Below are 21,734 nucleotides of genomic sequence, written 5' to 3' on the forward strand. Positions count from 1 at the left end.
GTGAATTTACTTGTGTCATGCACAAAGTAGATGTCCTAACCAACTTGACAAAACTATAGTTTGTTAACAAGAAATGTGTGGAGTGGTTGAAAAATGAGTTTTAATGACTCCAACCTAAGTGTATGTAAACTTCCGACTTCAACTGTATCATGTTTTGGGATAAAACTCTTCATTTGCTATTTATTCATTTGGACTGCTTTCTTAAATGCAGTTGTAACCTGTTCATCGGGTTCAGGCCACTAGCGTACTCTGGGGATGAGAATAAGTCAGGCACGCTGTTAGATGCTTCTCTCTCAGTGGGCCATTAGACGCAGAGTATTGATTGGAGGGCTGGAGGAATTATACTGTGGCTGCGTCTCAGTACTCTGAAGTAGCTTCCTCTCCTTTAACTGTACCAATTTGAAAAGGCAGGCTACAGGCTGTAGGTCAAAACAATCAGGAAAGGACACAAGGACAAGAAGACAATTTAGACTATTTTGGTAATGTAGAGCTAAGGCAGTAGGTGCTTATGGCCTGGTGGACAATGTCACTATAAAAGTGACAGTTGTACCATTAAGGAGTCAGTCACTGTAAAATTAGCCCTGGGGGTCAGTCGCTGTAAAACCTCTTCCTCTGCCAGATAGATCAATATTTGCTTCCTCATTAAAAGGACTTCTTTCCCGTTATTGGTCTTGATGATTACCTGACAAAGACCATTTATAGGTGAAATGGTCCCGTGTCATTAACTCATGTGAAGGTCATGCTGGGGAACAGTGAGCAGAAAGACCAATACCTTGACTGCCAGTGGATACACGATATTTATAAGCTAGTAGGAATGAATGAGCTTTGAGTTACTGTGTGACCTTTGTCCTTTAACCCTGCAGCTCCAGGATGCCCTGAAGTGCCAGAAATGCCAGAAACAGTTCAGGTCCAAGGCTGGACTCAACTACCATACAATGGCTGAGCACAGCAGCAAGGTAAACACACACAAATGCAAACATGCGCACACACACAAACAAACACGAACACACAACCAAAGTTGATTAATCTTCTGATCCCCTAGTCAGAAACTATTCGATCTGAAAGTAACCGTTGGGAGTTTAATTTGCAACATGTTAGTGGCGGGAGCTCTGTTGTGAGTTCCTAGCAAGTAGGCGTGAGGGATTGATTTGGGATTGTGGGTGGCATGGCAGACAATTGAAGGGTTGTTCTCCTGACCTCTCTTTTTTTGGCTGTTTTATAGCTCATCTCATGCTTTTGTTCACATTTTGCCATGAAGCTGAGAGAAAGTTTAGCCGTTTTAAAAGTAACTGCCTGCTAATCTAAACATTTTAGGAAGGGGCCCCGGGGCATGTCCCCTGCATGCCCGTTCGGTAATCCGGCCCTGGTCAAAGAGGTTACACCTCTGACCCAGTGACCCACTACACCACTACCTACCTAGAACTGTTGAGTGACCAATATAGACACCTCTGAACAACCGACACCAAGGGCTCTGTTTTCAGCTGGAATTAAGTATTAAACGGACATTCAGTTTTCCAGCCCTAATGCAAGGTTCAGCAATATACCTGTTTTATATCAGCTCACTTGCACTCACATGGGAGGGGTGGAAATATTTGAGGTGTGTCCTTTAAAACACAACCCAAAGTGATCATTTCAGGCTGCACTAGTTTTAGCACAATGCCCATATTCACATAGAACAAGAGCAGCCTAATCTTCTTTTAGTGCATGTATACTTATTTAGAAACATAAAAAAAAAAAATCCTATTTTGTTTTATTGGATTTAAAACCAAGCATTGCCTCCCCTCCTCGCAATGAAGGCTTTTTTTTGTCCTGCCCAATGTAGTCAGGAATGTTGATAAAAGGTTTGACTCCTGAGAATGCTTGGAAATAAATCTTAAACACTGAAGCTTTATTAAAATATGACGTTTGAGAGGAGCAAAATAGTGAGCTGACATTCCCTTTTAATCTATGCGTTGTTGGCAGGGCCACATTATGTTAGCCATGCTAACTTTATAACGGTGAGTGGACATCTGTGTTGGATCCAGCTACTGTTAAAAGTTTGGTGGTGCGTAAAACCCTCCATAGTCTGCGTATAATATTATATGCCCACGGGGAGAAATGATGGGGCATGTCAGTGTATTTAAAGTATTTAAACGTGTTTTTGTTTGTTTAGAATTTGATTCAAATTATTTGTTCTCTTTTTAGGCCTCATCATTAATTAATTGAATCTGGCTTTTTAACAATGTTTGGCATGTCCATGCTCAGCCAAAATGAAATGTACAGTAGGCCTAGCCCTTATATCAGTGTGAATGCTATTGAAGCCATTCAATTACTTAGAACAATGTGGACTGTAAATGGTTTCAAGTTAACGTATTTAGCAAAGATGGGATAGGTCTACATTTTGATATTTAGTTTCTGTAGGCCATTTAACAAACTTTAATCGACTAACATTGGAATTGGATTTGATTCCATGGCAATGCATATAAGACCGTAAATACACAACGTGAAGCAACCACATATTGCGCTTTGGAACAGGATCTGATTGGCCAGTGAGGGGCCAAGCCTCGACACACCCAGAACTTGTTTATTCATGAATACCCAACCCTTTCGCACCAAGTGCCCCAATAATTGTAGTTGTGAAAATAGCTAAAATATTTCGGACACACCCCTGAACCTATAGCGCCTGCGCTTAGATTTACCATTGTGTTTGGTTTGTTAAAATAGAGCCCGAAATGTCTACCAGACCCTAAATTAGAGTGGATTTTCACTTCTGACCAATATGGACTTCAACACCCTACCGTGTGCTTGTGTCTGGTTTCCCCTGTCAGAAAAAGCACCTTGTTTCTTGTGATTGATTGTGTGAATGGATATCGTTTCAGGAATGGGCAATTTTAGACAGAGTCCCTTGAGAAGGCCATGTACCAAACAATTATAATTGTGGGTAAAAAAAAAGTTTTTTAAAAATGTTTATAAAACAACGGTGTCAAACATACCGTCCATGGACCGGATCCGGACTGCAAGTGGGTTGAGTAAAAACATTTTTATTTTGTATTTTATTTATTTTTATCAAGGAAATGTTTTATTAATGAACATTGAAATGACTAAAATGAACTTGAAACTGATATTGGACCCACATTATGGAGCTACGTTTATAGTCACTCTGCCCAGCTTGCCAACGGTCATCAAAAGGAAAGCTAGACAGTCAGGGAGCATCGAAAATTATAACAGCGTTGGATAAATAACTTTTTTTTGCCAATTTTGACAGCAAGGAAATATATTGTGAAACTTCAATTAAATGCAAAGTCTCAAATAGCCACCTGTCCCTTTTTAATAGCCAGGGATCAGCACACATTTCAGCAAATAAACGGCTGTTTAAAAAAAACGTTATGTCTCAATGAATTGTTTGTGAGTGAACTTCAGTGAGCACCGTAAAGATTGCGCGAAAGAAGATAAAGGAGAGCAAACATTATTGCCACGGATGAGACAGTACTGTGGTTTGACACGGTCGGGGGGATAAACATCTACTGGTGAGGTGAAAGTAGCAGCTGTTAAAACAAAACAAAAATGACGGTAAAGCACAAAGCAATATGCGCTCACGTTGCCCCTAGTGGATGGTATTGTAGGCATCTCTCGACGTCCTGGGGACCTGGACAAATGTCGAACACCGAAGTCTATCTGCAGTGATCCCGCTGCAACTACGGGGGGGATACAAGGCGCAACAAATGAGAGAATGGTACTGAAACTAAAATCGGGGGTGTATGATAGGCGGCCTAGTCTTTGCAAGTCTGATCCGCAATAGATTTGTTCTTATGTTTATACTGGTAATACTGGTCCCAATGAACATTGTGGTAGTCTTTTCAACATTTTATTGAGCAACGGTCGGGTGCATTAAGGAAATGGACGCCTGGCTCAAATAGAAGCATGCCTCTTATAAGCGGTGGTTGTTTTCAGGGATTGAAGCGAATAAACTCTCGGGCTATTAATTGAAGTAATCCATTTAAAGTGCGGCCCTCCGGACCTCGGTGAAGACCGAATGCGGCTGTGGTCCAAAAGTAATTTGACACGGCTGTTCTAAAAGATGGATTTCTACTGTTGTTTTTGGCACAGCTGATGTTATGATTGTTATGATGCACATTACATTATGGCGTTAACTTCCTCAGTAGAGAGGTTCGTCAAGATATCAACATGGCCCTCCCTCCTGCATTAGTGGAATGCTGGTCCATTTAAGTTTGTTGAATAATTCAAAACTACGATCTCAAAAGGTATCATTTTACATTTAGCAGAAACTCGTAGCCAGAGCAATTAGGGTTAAGTGCCTTGCTCAAGTAGAGAGGCTCATTAATATATCAACAAACCCCTCTCTCCTGCACTAATCAAATCAAATGTATTTATATAGCCCTTCTTACATCAGCTGATATTTCAAAGTGCTGTACAGAAACCCAGCCTAAAACCCCAAACAGCAAGTAATGCAGGTGTAGAAGCACAGTGGCTAGGAAAAACTCCCTTGAAAGGCCAAAACCTAGGAAGAAACCTAGAGAGGAACCAGGCTATGAGGGGTGGGCCAGTCCTCTTCTGGCTGTGCCGGGTGGAGATTATAACAGAACATGGCCAAGATGTTCAAATGTTCATAAATGACCAGCATGGTCAAATAATAATAATCACAGTAGTTGTCGAGGGTGCAACAAGTCAGCACCTTAGTGGACATGGCGATTTGATTTGACAGATTTTTCACCTAGTCATCGTGGGGATTCGAACCAACAACTTTCATGTTTTCTCCTCCCGCCCCCATCATAAAATATTAATGAACGGACATGTCCCAAACAGTCTCTGTTGTGTGTGTGTGTTCCATTCAGCCTTGCCATCATAGCTGATTTGTTTAAATCTAAGAGGAGTTATGCCCTCTGTACAACTGAAGTAAAACTGTTTAAGACCTTATGTCTTCAGACTCTGCACATTACATTCTGGTGCAGTAGAGACATATCTATCCTTTGTTAGTGGAATGGCTCTCCAATTAAGTTTGTTGAATAATTCAAAACGACTATCTTAAAAAGTATAATGAAATATTAATTAACTAACATGTCCCAAACACTTTCGTTTGTGTCTGTGTGGGTGTATGTGTGTGTGTTTGTGTTGTTCTGAATTACCTGCAGAAGTGGCATCCTTGCTAATCTGTACCCAGTGTGTGTCCTCTGGTCACATGGCTGAGCACCAGTGCAGCGTGGGAAAACACAGCAGCAGGATGACACAGTGACAGAGGTCACCTGCTGGCTTTGACCTTGTTGTTGTAACTGCCACTGTGATACACTACCTCCTGATTTTTCTCTCTCCTCTCTATCCCTCTCTCTAGTACTCCCTCCCCCTCTCTTTCTCAGTCTCTCCCTCCCTCTCTCTCTCTTCCTCTCTCACTCTCACCACATTTCCATATCGTTCTTTCCCACTCTCATTCTATCTCTCTCACCATATTTCCATATCGTTCTTTCCCACTCTCATTCTATCTCTCTCACCATATTTCCATATCGTTCTTTCCCACTCTCATTCTTTCTCTCTCACCATATTTCCATATCGTTCTTTCCCACTCTCATTCTTTCTCTCTCACCACATTTCCATATCGTTCTTTCCCACTCTCATTCTTTCTCTCTCACCACATTTCCATATCGTTCTTTCCCACTCTCATTCTTTCTCTCTCACCATATTTCCATATCGTTCTTTCCCACTCTCATTCTTTCTCTCTCACCACATTTCCATATCGTTCTTTCCCACTCTCATTCTTTCTCTCTCACCATATTTCCATATCGTTCTTTCCCACTCATTCTTTCTCTCTCACCACATTTCCATATTGTTCTTTCTCTCTCTCTTTCTCTCTCATTCTCTCACCCCTTTCCTTCTCTCTCATGTCTGATATAGGTTTTTAAAAGAAATGCTGGTGGTTCTGCCGTGTCCCCTGGTGAATCTAAGGCTGGCGGGAGTGTGTGTTCTCTAGCCTCAGGGCCTGACTGTGACATGATTCTCTTTGCTTTGCTTTAGTGTGGGACTTACATGTCTTCCTCTGATCTACCATTTTATCCCCCTCCTTTCCCTCGCAGACTAAGGATGTATCTCATTCTCAATAGTCTGTAGATCTGTCCAGATCTAAAAACACAAGAGAAACCAAAACGGTGGATGCTAATTTAGGCCATTAAGATGCACCCGAGTGTGTATCCACAGTTGCATTTCAATCCAGAGAGTTGTTCTCTCAATATCTGTGACCCACCACCTGGATTCGGACCTACAGTTGAAGTCGGAAGTTTACATACACTTAGGTTGGAGTCATTAAAACTCGTTTTTCAACCACTCCACAAATTTCTTGTTAACAAACTATAGTTTTGGCAAGTCAGTTAGGACATCTACTTTGTGCATGACACAAGTAATTTTTCCAACAATTGTTTACAGACAGATTATTTCACTTATAATTCACTGTATCACAATTCCAGTGGGTCAGAAGTTTACATACACTAAGTTGACTGTGCCCTTAAACAGCTTGGAAAATTCCAGAAAATAATGTCATGGCTTTAGAAGCTTCTGATAGGCTAATCGACATAATTTGAGTCAATTGGAGGTGTACCTGTGGATGTATTTCAAGGCCTACCTTCAAACTCAGTGCATCTTTGCTTGCATCTTTGCTTGACATCATGTGAAAATCAAAAGAAATCAGCCAAGACCTCAGAAAAAAATTGTAGACCTTCACAAGTCTGGTTCATCCTTGGGAGCCATTTCCAAACGCCTGAAGGTACCACGTTCATCTGTACAAACAATAGTACGCAAGTATAAACACCATGGGACCACGCAGCCATCATATCGCTCAGGAAGGAGACGTGTTCTGTCTCCTAGAGATGACTACTTTGGTGCGAAAAGTGGAAATCAATCCCAGAACAACAGCAAAGGACCTTGTGAAGATGCTGGAGGAAACAGGTACAAAAGTATCTATATCCACAGTAAAACAAGTCCTATATCGACATAACCTGAAAAGCCGCTCAGCAAGGAAGAAGCCACTGCTCCAAAACCACCATAAAAATGCCAGACTACGGTTTGCAACTGCACATGGGGACAAAGATTGTACTTTTTGGAGAAATGTCCTCTAGTCTGATGAAACAAAAATAGAACTGTATGGCCATAATGACCATCGTTATGTTTGGAGGAAAAAGGGGGAAGCTTACAAGCCGAAGAACACCATCCCAACCGTGAAGCACGGGGGTGGCAGCATCACGTTGTGGGGGTGCTTTGCTGCAGGAGGGACAGGTGCATTTCACAAAATAGATGTCATCATGAGGGAGGAAAATTATGTGGATATATTGAAGCAACATCTCAAGACATCAGTCAGGAAGTTAAAGCTTGGTCGCAAATGGGTCTTCCAAATGGACAATGACCCCAAGCATACTTCCAAAGTTGTGGCAAAATGGCTTAAGGACATCAAAGTCAAATTATTGGAGTGGCCATCACAAAGCCCTGACCTCAATCCTATAGAAAATGTGTGGGCAGAACTGAAAAAGCATGTGCGAGCAAGGAGGCCTACAAACCTGACTCAGTTACACCAGCTCTGTCAGGAGGAATGGGCCAAAATTCACCCAACTTATTGTGGGAAGCTTGTGGAAGGCTACCTGAAACATTTGACCCAAGTTAAACCATTTAAAGGCAATGCTGCCAAATACTAATTGAGTGTATGTAAACTTCTGACCCACTGGGAATGTGATAAAATAATTAAAAGCTGAAATAAATAATTCTCTCTACTATTATTCTGACATTTCACATTCTTAAAATAAAGTTGTGACCCTAAATCAGGGAATTTTTACTAGGATTAAATGTCAGGAATTGTGAAAAACTGAGTTTAAATGTATTTGGCTAAGGTGTATGTAAACTTCTGACTTTTGAAATTGTGTTTTTTTACATTGGATAAAAGTATACACTCAGAGCTAGAAAATGGCAAATCATACACTGCAGTTGAGAAACAATGGGAAAGTCATTCTGCTTGGAATGTTGATACACTTTTGAGAAAATGGCCTATGAGTGTTTTGGTACACCTACTGGAGAGCTCTTCTTTGTCTACAACCATTTAGCATCGTTCACACCCTCTTAGTCCTTAGCCCCACCCATCTCTTTAAGAACTCACATGTGTGCTAAACAGAGTGAATAAGGTAGTGTAGCAAACAATCAAAGATTAAGACTAAAAGGGGATGAAAGTAGTAGCAGAAAGTAGTAGTAAAAATACACTATCTAGTTCTTGGGCTATTTCCTAATCCGACTTTGGTGCAGGTCATGTTGTTCTTCACCTTACCGTCTCTGATAAACACAGACTATATCAAATAAAATCTCAGTTTATTTGTCACATGCACAGGATACAGAAAGTGTAAACGTTACAGTGAAACGGTTACTTGCATAGTGAAATCTTTTGTTTTGACCCATAATCCCAACCTATACTACCATGCATGAATCTGCAGGTAAGTAAAGCTAACCAACTAGGTTCAATGTTAGCTAGCTAACCAACTAGGTTCAATGTTAGCTAGCTAACATGAAGTTATAACTAGCAATACAAATGGCTATTGAGATATAATATTACTACACAGCTCATACATGTAATGTTAGCCAGCCAGCCAGCTAACCTTAGCTAGCTAGCTAACAGTACGCTTTAACTTGCAATGAAAATGACTTTCTGACTAAATTAGAAACGTATAATATCTGAAAATGCAGCTAGACTCTTACCTGTATAAATTGATGAATGCTTCTCCCTCTCTGTCATGGGTGCCATGGTTGCCATTTTTTTGAAGATGTGATCCGGAGTCAGGTGTTTTATACAACAGCCTTCTGTGTTCTCTTTTCGACTCTATGCATTTGGTAATCATCTCTCTGCTTCCACCGAGCATTCCATTGATTTCAAAACTCGGTGAACAACACTGTTGATCGGCGTTTCTTCCCCATCACTGTCATCAGGAGACCCTACAATGTCTGGTTCAGTGAAAATGTTTTTACCTAAATCAGGGATTTCCTCATCGTCTGATTCATTTTCAGAGTCAGCGACCGACCTCCAGAAAGTAGTCTGTCACAACTTCAGGGTAGTAATGTTGAGAGCAGTAGCAACACTTCTTCATGATATCTTTCAAAAACAGCCGGGGTAGAAAGGATTATCTACATATACTGACCAGCTCACGTTATAGACAGAAGCATGCTACATGGCAGACCAATCCGAACTCATCTCTCGGCATGTCCAGCCCATCCATTATTTCAGCCAATCATGGCTAGCAGGAAGGTTCCTGTAATTTCCCGTGGCTAAAACAACTAGGCTCGTAATTGAACTATTTTATTTGTATTTACAGGCGGCATACAAGTTTGTTATTAAGGCAAATGAAGGTTCACATGATCCAGAAGGCATTTCTGACCAAAAAACGCATCTTGATCAAATAAAAAATGAAAAAAACATTTAAAGGCCTCTCTTGTGAAGTAGTGACATGTGACATACGCCTAGCTTCTTGAAACGGGTCACATATGCACTTAATCACTGCCCAAATCTGTAGCCCCCCTACCCTTTCCTCCTCTCTCTGGCTGTGCAGTCAGCTGCTGTGTTTATCAGGCATGTTTTTGGCACTGATAAACACCTTGGTGAAAACATTAGTTTGACAACTGTCATAACATGCATAGAGTAACGGGATTGCCATGAAACCGTTTAATGATTCTGGCATCGCCCGAAACGCCTCAGATGGAAATCACATTTTCCAGGCCTGGTTTAGGAGAGGGGGGGGCGGGGGAGTCAGGACACTGGTACGACGCTGTGTTTTCCCCTCCCTCAGGCTTTGGGGAGCGAGGACCAGATGGGGGACGGGCAGGAGGAGAGAGAGAGGCTGCGCAGAGTACTCAAACAGATGGGACGAATCAAGTGTCCTCGGGAGGTATGTACTCTCTCCTCCAACTGGGCACAGACGTCAGTTCAATGTGTAGTTTGGATTTCCATTTGGTTGAGTTGTCAACTAATGTTAAATCAACTAAAATTGTCACCGTGTCATTGGATTTAGGTTGGGTGAAAAAAAGACATTTCCCTTTCTTTTTGCAAATCCAATCAGTATTCCACGTTAATTCAACGTCTAATTTTTTAGGTTGAAATGACATGGAATCGACATTGATTCAACAAGTTTTCTTTCTTTCTCTCTCTTTTCTGTACCCCCACTTCTTTCTCCTGTTATCTTCTCCAATTGTATAAAATGTTCTTCTCTATTTCTGCTGAACACCCCTCCATCTCCCTTTACCCCTCTCGCTCTCGCTCTTTCTCTCATTCCTTTTTCGCTCCCTCCTCTCCTCTGTTTTTCTTGTTAGTCTGCCCAAACATACATCAACACTCTGTTATCAATTCCTCACACTACAGTGCAGCGAGGGGAAGAGGCAGGGCTGCAGAGACAGAGACATTTACAATAACCTCTCTTCGTCCATGGACATAATTATGTTCAAACTTTCCTCCACCTCTATCTCATTCTTATGTCAAACAACCACAAAAAAATGGTTGGCCATCTCTCCTGAGAAATATATGTTTATGTTAATTAGACTATATAAAAAATAAAAAAACGTTAGATGAATAATAGACACAATGTGATGGTTGCCTTCGTTAGACAAATCCATACTCCGCTCCACCAACCTGATTTCCAGTCTAATGTGAATGTTTTAATTCTCCCTTTTTAAATAATGCACACACAGAGCTGCTCAGCCCATTTTTTCAGTCTGATGGGATACCAGTACCATCAGAAGCGCTGTGGCAGAGAGCTATCAGAGGAGGACAAGCCTGTATTTCTGTGTCAGCACTGTGGGAAGACCTACCGCTCCAAGGCTGGTAGAGACTACCACCTCCGCACTGAACACCCCACCACCACCACTAACAGCAATACCAACAATACCACCGACAGAGGGGTAAGAGGAGAGCTGTTTGTGTTTACTATTAAACTATTATGACTAGTGTGTCTTGAAACTTCATATACAGTGGGGAGAACAAGTATTTGATACACTGACAATTTTGCAGGTTTTCCTACTTACAAAGCATGTAGAGGTCTGTAATTTTTATCATAGGTACACTTCAACTGTGAGAGACGGAATCTAAAACAAAAATCCAGAAAATCACATTGTATGATTTTTAAGTAATTAATTTGCATTTTATTGCATGACATAAGTATTTGATACATCAGAAAAGCAGAACTGAATATTTGGTACAGAAACCTTAGTTTGCAATTACAGAGATCATACGTTTCCTGTAGTTCTTGACTAGGTTTGCACACACTGCAGCAGGGATTTTGGCCCACTCCTCCATACAGACCTTCTCCAGATCCTTCAGGTTTCGGGGCTGTCGCTGGGCAATACGGACTTTCGGCTCCCTCCAAAGATTTTCTATTGGGTTCAGGTCTGGAGACTGGCTAGGCCACTCCAGGACCTTGAGATGCTTCTTACGGAGCCACTCCTTAGTTGCCCTGGCTGTGTGTTTCGGGTCGTTGTCATGCTGGAAGACCCAGCCACGACCCATCTTCTGAGGGAAGGAGGTTGTTGGTCAAGATCTCACGATACATGGCCCCATCCATCCTCCCCTCAATACGGTGCAGTCGTCCTGTCCCCTTTGCAGAAAAGCATCCCCAAAGAATGATGTTTCCACCTCCATGCTTCACGGTTGGGATGGTGTTCTTGGGGTTGTACTCATCCTTCTATTCCTCCAAACACGGCGAGTGGAGTTTAGAGCAAAAAGCTCTATTTTTGTCTCATCAGACCACATGACCTTCTCCTATTCCTCCTCTGGATCATCCAGATGGTCATTGGCAAACTTCAGACGGGCCTGGACATGCGCTGGCTTGAGCAGGGGGACCTTGCGTGCGCTGCAGGATTTTAATCCATGACGGCGTAGTGTGTTACTAATGGTTTTCTTTGAGACTGTGGTCCCAGCTCTCTTCAGGTCATTGACCAGGTCCTGCCGTGTAGTTCTGGGCTGATCCCTCACATTCCTCATGATCATTGATGCCCCACGAGGTGAGATCTTGCATGGAGCCCCAGACCGAGGGTGATTGACCGTCATCTTGAACTTCTTCCATTTTCTAATAATTGTGCCAACAGTTGTTGCCTTCTCACCAAGCTGCTTGGCTATTGTCCTGTAGCCCATCCCAGCCTTGTGCAGGTCTACAATTTTATCCCTGATGTCCTTACACAGCTCTCTGGTCTTGGCCATTGTGGAGAGGTTGGAGTCTGTTTGATTGAGTGTGTGGACAGGTGTCTTTTATACAGGTAACGAGTTCAAACAGGTGCAGTTAATACAGGTAATGAGTGGAGAACAGGAGGGCTTCTTAAAGAAAAACTAACAGGTCTGTGAGAGCCGGAATTCTTACTGGTTGGTAGGTGATCAAATACTTATGTCATGCAATAAAATGCAAATTAATTACTTAAAAATCATACAATGTAATTTTCTGGATTTTTGTTTTAGATTCCGTCTCTCACAGTTGAAGTGTACCTATGATAAAAATGACAGACCTCTACATGCTTTGTAAGTAGGAAAACCTGCAAAATCGGCAGTGTATCAAATACTTGTTCTCCCCACTGTATATGCTGTTAATTATGTAAATGAGTTACGTCTGGTTCGTTTCAGCCATTCCTATGGCAGAAATGTACGTAGAAAGAATGGGGTTTTGGGATGAAAGCCGAAAATAAGGTCAGGTTAACACAGGCTTAGGAGATATGTTTTGTTCTATGATAATATCAGTCAGTTAACATGACCTTTATGAGTTCTGAAGCCTTCCTGTGCTTGTTTTGATTAAATAAATGCTCCGAATTGACAGAAAGTGACGTTATCTTATGAAGATTTATCTCATAGAACCAAACGTATAAGATCTCCTGAGCCTGTGTTGACCACAGACCTTGTTTTCTGCATTTATCCCAATTGTTTTTGAAACCATTCATTCCCCCATAGGCTTTGGCCAACGAGCCGTGGCAGAGTTATCCCTACAGAAAGTTACTATTGCTCTCTGTTCCCCATCCTCTCGTCCTTTATTACACCCATAGTCATTGATTGAATCGCTGTGAATCCTCTTGTCATTGGTCTCTGACCGGGCTGTGTCCCTCCTCTCTTCCAGATGAGAACAGAGGAGCCACAGCCTGCAGGAAGGAGGGAACAGAACCACGTGGAGAGAGAGAGGAAGGAAAAAGAAAAGTGTCAGGAGTTGTCTGCGGGTAGGGAGAAGGATGGGAGAGAGAGAGAGAGAGAGGGGCTGGGGGAGGAGTTTGAGAGGACTCCTAGTGGCAGGGTGAGACGCCGGTCTGCTCAGGTAGCAGTGTTCCACCTGCAGGAGATAGCAGAGGATGAACTGGCCAAGGACTGGGGCACAAAGCGCCGCATCAAAGATGACCTGGTACCGGACAGCAAAAGGGTAAGACATAGACAGGTACACACACACACACACACACCCACAAACAAACACATTTAACATGTGGTCCCTGTCTCCCTCCTCCAGTTGAACTACACTCGTCCTGGTCTTCCCAAGTTCAGTCCCAAGCTGCTGGAGAGCTGGAAGAACGAGGTCAAAGAGAAGGGTTTCATCTGCTGCTCCAACGGAGTAAGAATCTCTGGCCAACATGTTCTGTACATTAAACCCATCTCAGATAAATCCTGTATTTTAAGTTATCCAGTTGCTTTTATACATTTCAGCGCTGTAAATTCTGAGCTCAACAGTCTCTAAAAATTAACAAGTTCGTGTTTTATAGGCACAGTTTACTATTGTTGTGTCTCAGCTATTGTTCCTCTCTGTTTTCAGAGCTGTGAAGCTGTTTACTCCAGTGTGTCCGGACTCAAAGCTCATCTAGCCAACTGTAACCAGGTAGGACCATCAGGACCTTAAATGGATAAAAAAATATCTGACCCTGTATCACTCTGTTGAGTTCAGGGACAACTTGTACCTACACTTGCCTGGGGTATGTTTCTGTGTGCTGCAGGCAGAGGGCGATGCAGGGAAGTACACCTGCTTACTGTGCCAGAAGGAATTCAGCTCAGAGAGTGGTGTCAAATACCACATCAGCAAGACACACTCACAGGTGAGACGAACATACATAAACAGTCCCTTACAGGTGGGGCTGATATACACACTCACAGGTGAGACGTTCACTTATTCATACACACATTTTAAAACACACAGGTGACACGTTCACTCATTCATACACACATTTTAAAACACACAGATGACACGTTCACTCATTCATACGCACATTTTAAAACACACAGGTGACACGTTCACTCATTCATACACACATTTTAAAACACACAGGTGAGACGTTCACTCATTCAGACACATTTTAAAACACACAGGTTAGATGTTCACTCATTCAAACACACATGTAGATGTCATACACTTGTAGTAACATGCAGTTGAATGTTTTCCCCTCAACATTATCATGTTACAGAACTGGTTCCGAGCCTTCAGCCACATGGTGCCCAGCAGCAGCATCAGCAGCAGGAGCAAACCGCCAGACAACCACGAGAAAACGGAGGTTAAGAACGGAGCCACCATGGGAAAGAAGAGAGGCCGCAAGCCCAAAGAGCGCCCCCCTGAGGCCACCCCCGTCCAAACAAACACTTTTTTCAGCACCACCCAAAACTCAGCCCCCACCCTGAACATGGCCCCGACCCCGGTCCCGACAGAGACAGGAAACCCAGGGAGCCTGACGCTAAACAGACAGCCCAACCAACCCACCACACGGAGGAGTAAGCCCAAGTGGGTTCCCCCTCCCTCCGAGTAGCTCTGCTTTCAACCCAAGAGCCAGAGAGGCTATGTCTATCTATCCACATTACGCCAGTAAGCTCAAGGATGTTTTGGAGACCTCAAGGACTGGCGGACAGAGAACAAAACTAAAAACAACTGCACTCAGATCTTTGCGTTTTAACATTAAATATACTGTATACAGTTTGTCTACTGGTATATGTTGATATGACAGTCATTTTATTTTGTTTCCTCCATTCCATTTCCAAGCATCATTTCAGTTAAACTATTGACAACAGGGGTTCATTGTAATCAAAGTTATAATCCTACTCTGTGTAAAAAATCTATTTTTGTAAACAAAAGTAGTATTTCAAATGAATGTTCGCATATTCCCTCTTCATGTCTTTAGATTCATGTTGTGTTTGAGAGATTTTTCAAAGGATATTCTATTAGGATAGTGAGGTACTGCAAGGGATTTTTTTTAATGGATATACTGTGTACTGTGTATATATACTATATCTATCTACATACAGTATATACTCAAAGCAATGACGTCATCCCTCTTTCTTTCAAGGCAGGAAGGTCAAATTTGGTCTAAAGCGATCACACTCCTTTTCATTTTTGTTGTTTTACACTTTGGCGTCTTTCGTTCGTTTTTATTGTGGCAGCTGAATGTCGAAGTAGAGATGTTTTTTTGATCCGTCTGCTACAGTGCAATATGCTAATTCGTTTTTGTCTCTTTGTATTCTAATACTTTTCAAAGTAGTGAAAGACCACACTGTAACGCATACATCAAATTCTTTACTGTGTTCTGATGCTCTGGCTAAGCTACGTAGTTAGTCTTTGTTTCAATTACACTGAAATGTAGGAAGTTAGCACCATTTTCACAAAATGATATGAGATTTTATTGAATTTTTTATTTGACCTTGGGGCGTGTGATTGGGGATGTTAACGCAAACATTTCTACACTAAAATCTATATCTACACCCAAGCAATGTAAACAGCATATCCACAAAGTTTGAAGATGTGTAGATTTTGTTTAATATAGGTTTCGCCATTGGAGCTCATAGTCCGAATTAAATGTGGGAATGTTGTAGTAATAGGTTCCCATTTTAAAATGGACAAAAATTCTCAAGCTCGAATTTTCCTAGGACTGTCGGAGTCGGGAGGGGAAAACTGAGAGGTTTGGAACTCTCTTTGTTAGTGTTGTATTAACCAATTTAGCCTGGTGATGTCACCAAGCAAGCCGAAACTCCCGCCCATGCAAACCTGCTGATTAGAAGGTTCTGTGTAGATTAGATTAATTTTCTACCAGTAACTATCAGGAAAAAAACACTGATCAAATGTTTTCACACATTTACAGTGTTAGTTTCATCAGCTGTGGTACAATATGATACAAAACACAAGAGCACAGGTGTCAAACTCATTCCACGGGGGGCCGAGTGTCTGCGGGTTTTCGCTCCTCCCTTGTACTTGATTGATGAATTAACATCACTAATTAGTTAGGAACTCCCCACACCTGGTTGTCTAGGGCTTTATTGAAAGGAAAAACCAAAAACCTGCAGACACTAGGCCCTCCGTGGAATGAGTTTGACACCCCTGCACAAGAGGAAGTGAATTTTGACTGCACTGGGCATTTAAATAATTCAGAAAAGGGAGCTGCAGTTAATTTTTTTTAAACACAAGTTTAAGTTAGTTTAATCTTTAATGAAACGTAAAAAATAAAAACCTAAAATGAAGGCTTAGATGTTGTTATGTATAAAGACATATTCCCGGTCATTAAAAGACTTGTCTTGCACTTTAACCCTAACCCCTTTCCTCTCTTCCCGCCCATTTTGTCTTTTTGCACATGAAGAGCAAAGAGAAAAAAAAACTTTCCGCTCCGGGAAGAAGATGCCCTTAGACACAGATTTATAATCAGCCCTGCCTAAATTTTTACCTTAAGAATTATGGGTAAAGACACAAAACTGACCATAGATCAGCTTCTAAGGGGCAGCTTCACCCTACTCGAACCTAAACCTCCTATATGGAGGGTTGTTACCCAGGACTGTGAAATAAAAAAAAAATGTCACCCCTCAGTGAATTCAAAACCCAAACTAAGCCATAAATGATCCTCAGAAATGCTATACATTTTAGGCTGTGCTGCCAGTCAACTATTTCAGCGTAAAAGGAAATTACGTTTAAATGAAATGTCTTTAATTTATGAAAATGCTAATGTGCAATCAGCTCATTTTAATATTTTGTCTATAATAAATACTTAAAGTAGATACTTGAATTCACAAAACAATTGTAATAATTTGATTTAAGTCAAAATGTCATGAAATGTTTCATGTGTATTTATATCAATAGAGCAGAATAGCTCTCTCAAAGCGGCAGATCTCTTTTATAATCACTTGTGTGTATGATCTAGTTAGTCTGAAAGTAGTGTCAGTTTGTGAAAAGGTTATGGTTACATGGTGCAATTTACTCTGCTTGTTCATCCAGGACCGTTTTTCCAGAAATGTTATTACTTTACAATATGTCCTATAAATACAGGTGCTAAACTCATACTGTTATGCAACCAATCTTAACCATTATGTCAAAATAATGTAAATATCACATTTACAGAAGTATTCAGACACTTTACTCATTACATTGTGATTACATCAGTGATTACAGCCTCGAGCTTGGCACACCTGTATTTGGGGAGTTTCTCCCGTTCTTCTCTGCAGATCCTCTCAAGCTCTGTCAGGTTGGATGGGGAGTCTCGCTGCACAGCTATTTCCAGGTCTCTCCAGAGATCTTCGATCCGATTCAGGCTCTGGCTGGGCCACTCAAGGACGGTCAGAGACTTGTCCCGAAGCCACTACTGCGTTGTCTTTGCTGTATGCTTAGGGTCATTGTCCTGTTGGAAGGTGAACCTTCGCCCAGTCTGAGATCCTGAGCGCTCTGGAGCAGATTTTCATCAAGGATTTCTCTGTACTTTGCTCCGTTCATCTTTCCCTCGATCCTAACTAGTCTCCCAGCCCCTGCTGCTGAAAAACATTCCCACAGCATGATGCTGCCACCACCATGCTTCACTCTAGGGATGGTGTCAGGTTTCCTCCAGATGTGACGCTTAGCATTCAGGCCAAAGAGTTCAATCTTGGTTTCATCAGACCAGAGAATCTTGATTCTCATTGTCTGGATAGTCCTCTACATGCCCTTTGGCAAACTCCAAGTGGGCTGTCATGTGCCTTTTTCTGAGGAGTGGCTTCTGTCTGGCCACTGTACCATAAAGGTTTGATTGGTGGATTGCTGCAGAGATGGGAGAAACTTCCAGAAGGACAACCATCTCCACAGAGGAACTCTAGAGCTCTTGTCAGTGTGACCATCGGGTTCTTGGTCTCCTCCCTGACCAAGGCCCTTCTCCCCCGGGCGGCCAGCTCTAGGAAGAGTCTTGGTGATTCCAAACTTATTCCATTTAAGAATGATGGAGGCCACTGTGTTCTTGTGGACCTTTAATGCTGCAGACATTTTTTGGTACCCTTCCCCAGATCTGTGCCTTGACACAATCCTGTGTCGGAGCTCTACGGACAAGTCCTTCAACATCTTGGCTTGGTTTTTGCTCTGACATGCACTGTCAATCAAGTTGTAGAAACATCTCAAGGATGATCAAAGGAAACAGGAGGCACCTGAGCTCCATTTAGAGTCTCATAGCAAAGTGTCTGAATACTTATGTAAATAAGGTATTTCTGTTATTTTTAATAAATTAGCAAAAAATTCTAAAAACATGTTTTCACTTTGTCATTATGTTGTATTGTGTGTGTATATCCCTTTTAGAATATCACAGTAATGTAACAAAATGTGGAAAAAGTCAAGTGGTCTGAACTTTCAAAGGCACTGTATCTACAATATATATATATATATATATATATTATACACACACAGTACCAGTCAAAAGTTGAGACACCTACTCATTCCAGGGTTTTTCTTTATTTTTACTGTTTTTACATTGTAGTATAATAGTGAAGACATCAAAACTATGAAATAACACATTTGAAATCATGTAATAACCAAAAACGTTTTAAACAAATCAAAATATATTTTATATTTGAGATTCTTCAAAGTTGACAGCTTTGCCCACTCTTGGCATTCTCTCAACCAGTTTCATGAGGTAGTCACCTGCAATGCATTTCAATTAACAGGTGTGCCTTGTTAGAAGTTCATTTGTGGAATGTCTTTCCTTCTTAATGAGTTTGAGCCATTAAAGTTGTGTTGTGACACGGTATGCGTAGTATGCAGAAGATAGCACTATTTGATAAAAGACAAAGTCCATATGGCAAGAACAGCTCAAACAAGCAAAGAGAATCGTCAGTCCATCATTACTTTAAAACATGAAGGTCAATCAAAATAGAACATTTCAAGTGCAGTCTCAAAAACCATCAAGCGCTATGATGAAACTGGCTCTCATGAGGACCGCCAATGGAAAGGAAGACCCAGAGTTACCTCTGCTGCAGAGGATTAGTTCATTAGAGTTACCAGCCTCAGAAATTGCAGCTCAAAAAAATGCTTCACAGAGTTCAAGTAACAGACATCTCAACATCAACTGTTCAGAGGAGACTGCGTGAATCAGGCCTTCATGATCGAATTGCTGCAAAGAAACCACTACTAAAGGACACCAATAATAAGAAGAGACTTGCTTGGGCCAAGAAACAGAAGCAATTGACAATGGACTGGCGGAAACCTGTCCTTTGGTCTGATGATTCCAAATCTGAGATTTTTGGTTCCAACCGCCGTGTCTTTGTGAGATGCAGAGTAGGTGAACGGATGATCTCTGCATGTGTGGTTCCCACCGTGAAGCATGGAGGAGGAGGTGTGATGTTGTGGAGGGCCTTTGCCGGTGACACTGTCTGTGATTTATTTAGAATTTAAAGCACACTTAACCAGCATGGCTACCACAGCATCCTGCAGCGATATGCCATCCCATCTATTTTGCCCTTAGTGGGACTATCATTTGTCTTTCAACAGGACAGTGACCCAAAACACACCTCCAGGCTGTGTAAGGGCTATTTGACCAAGAAGGAGTGTGATGGAGTGCTGCATAAAATTACCTGGCCTCCACAATCACCCGACCTCAACCCAATTGAGATGGTTTGGTATGAGTTGGACCGCAGAGTGGAGGAAAAGCAGCCAACAAGTGCTCAGCATATGCGGGAACTCCTTCAAGACTGTTGGAAAAGCATTCCTCTTGAAGCAGGTTGAGAGAATGCCAACAGTATGCAAAGCTGTCATCCGGGCAAAGGGTGGCTACTTTGAAGATATAAAATATTTAACACTTTTTTGGTTACTACATGATTCTATATGTGTTATATCATAGTTTTGATGTCTTCACTATTATTATACAATGTAGAAATTAGTGAAAATAAAGAAAAACCCTTCAGTGAGTACAGTTGGTGTGTCCACACAATGGACTGGTACCATATATTCATACTTCACCCTATCAGTCTTCCGAGATGATGTGGAAAACACATCCTGTTTGAGCCAACGTAGAATACAGCAGCAACTGAAAAAATATGTTTACACCATATTTTGTTTTAATTTACTTTATTTAATGGAGAGAAAAAATTCACCTACCCTATCCCTTTGTTTCTTTGCTTAAGAAATAGTTATTGAATTTTTTCTCAGAAGTACGCTGTTTTTAACAAGTTTGATAATGCACATTTAAATGTTGATTTTCAGGACACAATTATTGAGAAACCATTTGTCGATATCTAAGGATCAACAAGGAGGCGTGTGTATCTGTGTTTGTTTCTGTATTTAGTGCACTTACTACCCCTTGAACTAGGCTTGAATTAGGAGTGTTGTCGCCGGAGCTTTTTAGTAGTCTGGACTGTGTGTGGTGTGACTTTTGTACCTGGGAAGTCCATAGGCTAAGCTGTCTTCCTTTTTTTTTCTCACAAATTCCATTTTCCCGCTTTAATGTTTTATCTTACAAACATTTACAATTTCAACAAGCTTTCGATAAATCTTTGTTTTGAAAATTGACCGTTATAGAGTGGATGCAAAACGTTTGGTGATTGGTTATGTTGAGGAGAATACTTAGTTTGGTTCTAAATGAGACAATGTTTTTCCTATGTTGGAGTTGATCTGATCTGAAGCTATATCCTAACTAGGGAGGCACCACACCTTTTGAATCTGAACTGTTAAAAAAAATGTTTTTTTAAGTGTTGTTTTACCTGTGCATTATTACCCCTCAACTAATTAATAAAAATGTTGTTGACTAAGTTTATGACTGTTTCCATTATATATACAGTACTACACGATTCTATATGTGTTATTTCATAGTTTTGATGTCTTCACTATTATTCTACAATGTAGAAAATAGTAAAAATATATAAAAACCCTTGAATGAGTAGGTGTGTCCAAACTTTTGACTGGTACTGTATATAACTGTACATGCAGTAAAGTTCATCATGTGAACTGACAGAATTATTGGAGCTGATACAATCCCTTTTAAGGTTCACATTTTATTATAAGTAGCATGAAATTAGATTTTGTTGATTTAATATTTGAATCACATGGCATGACAGTGTCATGTACCTCAACCAGTAATACGGGGCCGTCACATATTTTATTCCCTGCCACCAGTGGTGTAAAGTACTTAAGTAAAAATACTTTTAAGTACTACTTAAGGAGTTGTTTGGGGTATCTGTACTTTACCATTTATATTTTTGACAACTTTTACATTACTACATTCCTAAAGAAAAGTATGTACTTTTTACTCCATACATTTTGCCTGACACCCAAAAGTACTAGTTACAATTTGAATGCTTAGCAGTACAGGAAAACGGTCCAAACGGACTATCTACACAGCCGGCCTCCCACCCTGGTACAACGAACATGGAACCCAGTCCAAAGATGCCTTTGTCATTAGTAGGAACCTTCAGGAGTTAGTAGAATAATGCTTTATTGTCTGTTTTTATGTAAGAAAATGAAGTGTCTTCTGCTTCCAAACCCCTCTAAGACACACATGACATGGTGAACATCACAGGGTTAAGACACAGC

General features: G+C 41.2%; 1 protein-coding gene across 3 annotated transcripts in view; it reads left to right on the top strand.

Annotated features, from left to right (window-relative positions):
- The window catches only part of LOC139559528 (zinc finger protein 512B-like), an 88,251-nt gene extending 67,297 nt beyond the window's left edge, over positions 1-20,954 (top strand). For all 3 annotated transcript variants that reach the window (XM_071375604.1, XM_071375605.1, XM_071375606.1), the window contains 8 exons: positions 864-956; positions 9,795-9,893; positions 10,690-10,899; positions 13,092-13,385; positions 13,470-13,571; positions 13,770-13,832; positions 13,948-14,046; positions 14,413-20,954. In XM_071375604.1, coding sequence (XP_071231705.1) covers positions 864-956; positions 9,795-9,893; positions 10,690-10,899; positions 13,092-13,385; positions 13,470-13,571; positions 13,770-13,832; positions 13,948-14,046; positions 14,413-14,748 — 1,296 coding nt within the window. In that variant the 3' untranslated portion in view covers positions 14,749-20,954. The remainder of the gene's footprint in view (positions 1-863; positions 957-9,794; positions 9,894-10,689; positions 10,900-13,091; positions 13,386-13,469; positions 13,572-13,769; positions 13,833-13,947; positions 14,047-14,412) is intronic.
- The last annotated feature ends 780 nt before the right edge of the window (positions 20,955-21,734 follow it).

Source organism: Salvelinus alpinus, chromosome 30 (genome assembly GCF_045679555.1).
Source record: "Salvelinus alpinus chromosome 30, SLU_Salpinus.1, whole genome shotgun sequence".
In the NCBI taxonomy this organism is placed as follows: Eukaryota; Metazoa; Chordata; class Actinopteri; order Salmoniformes; family Salmonidae; genus Salvelinus; species Salvelinus alpinus.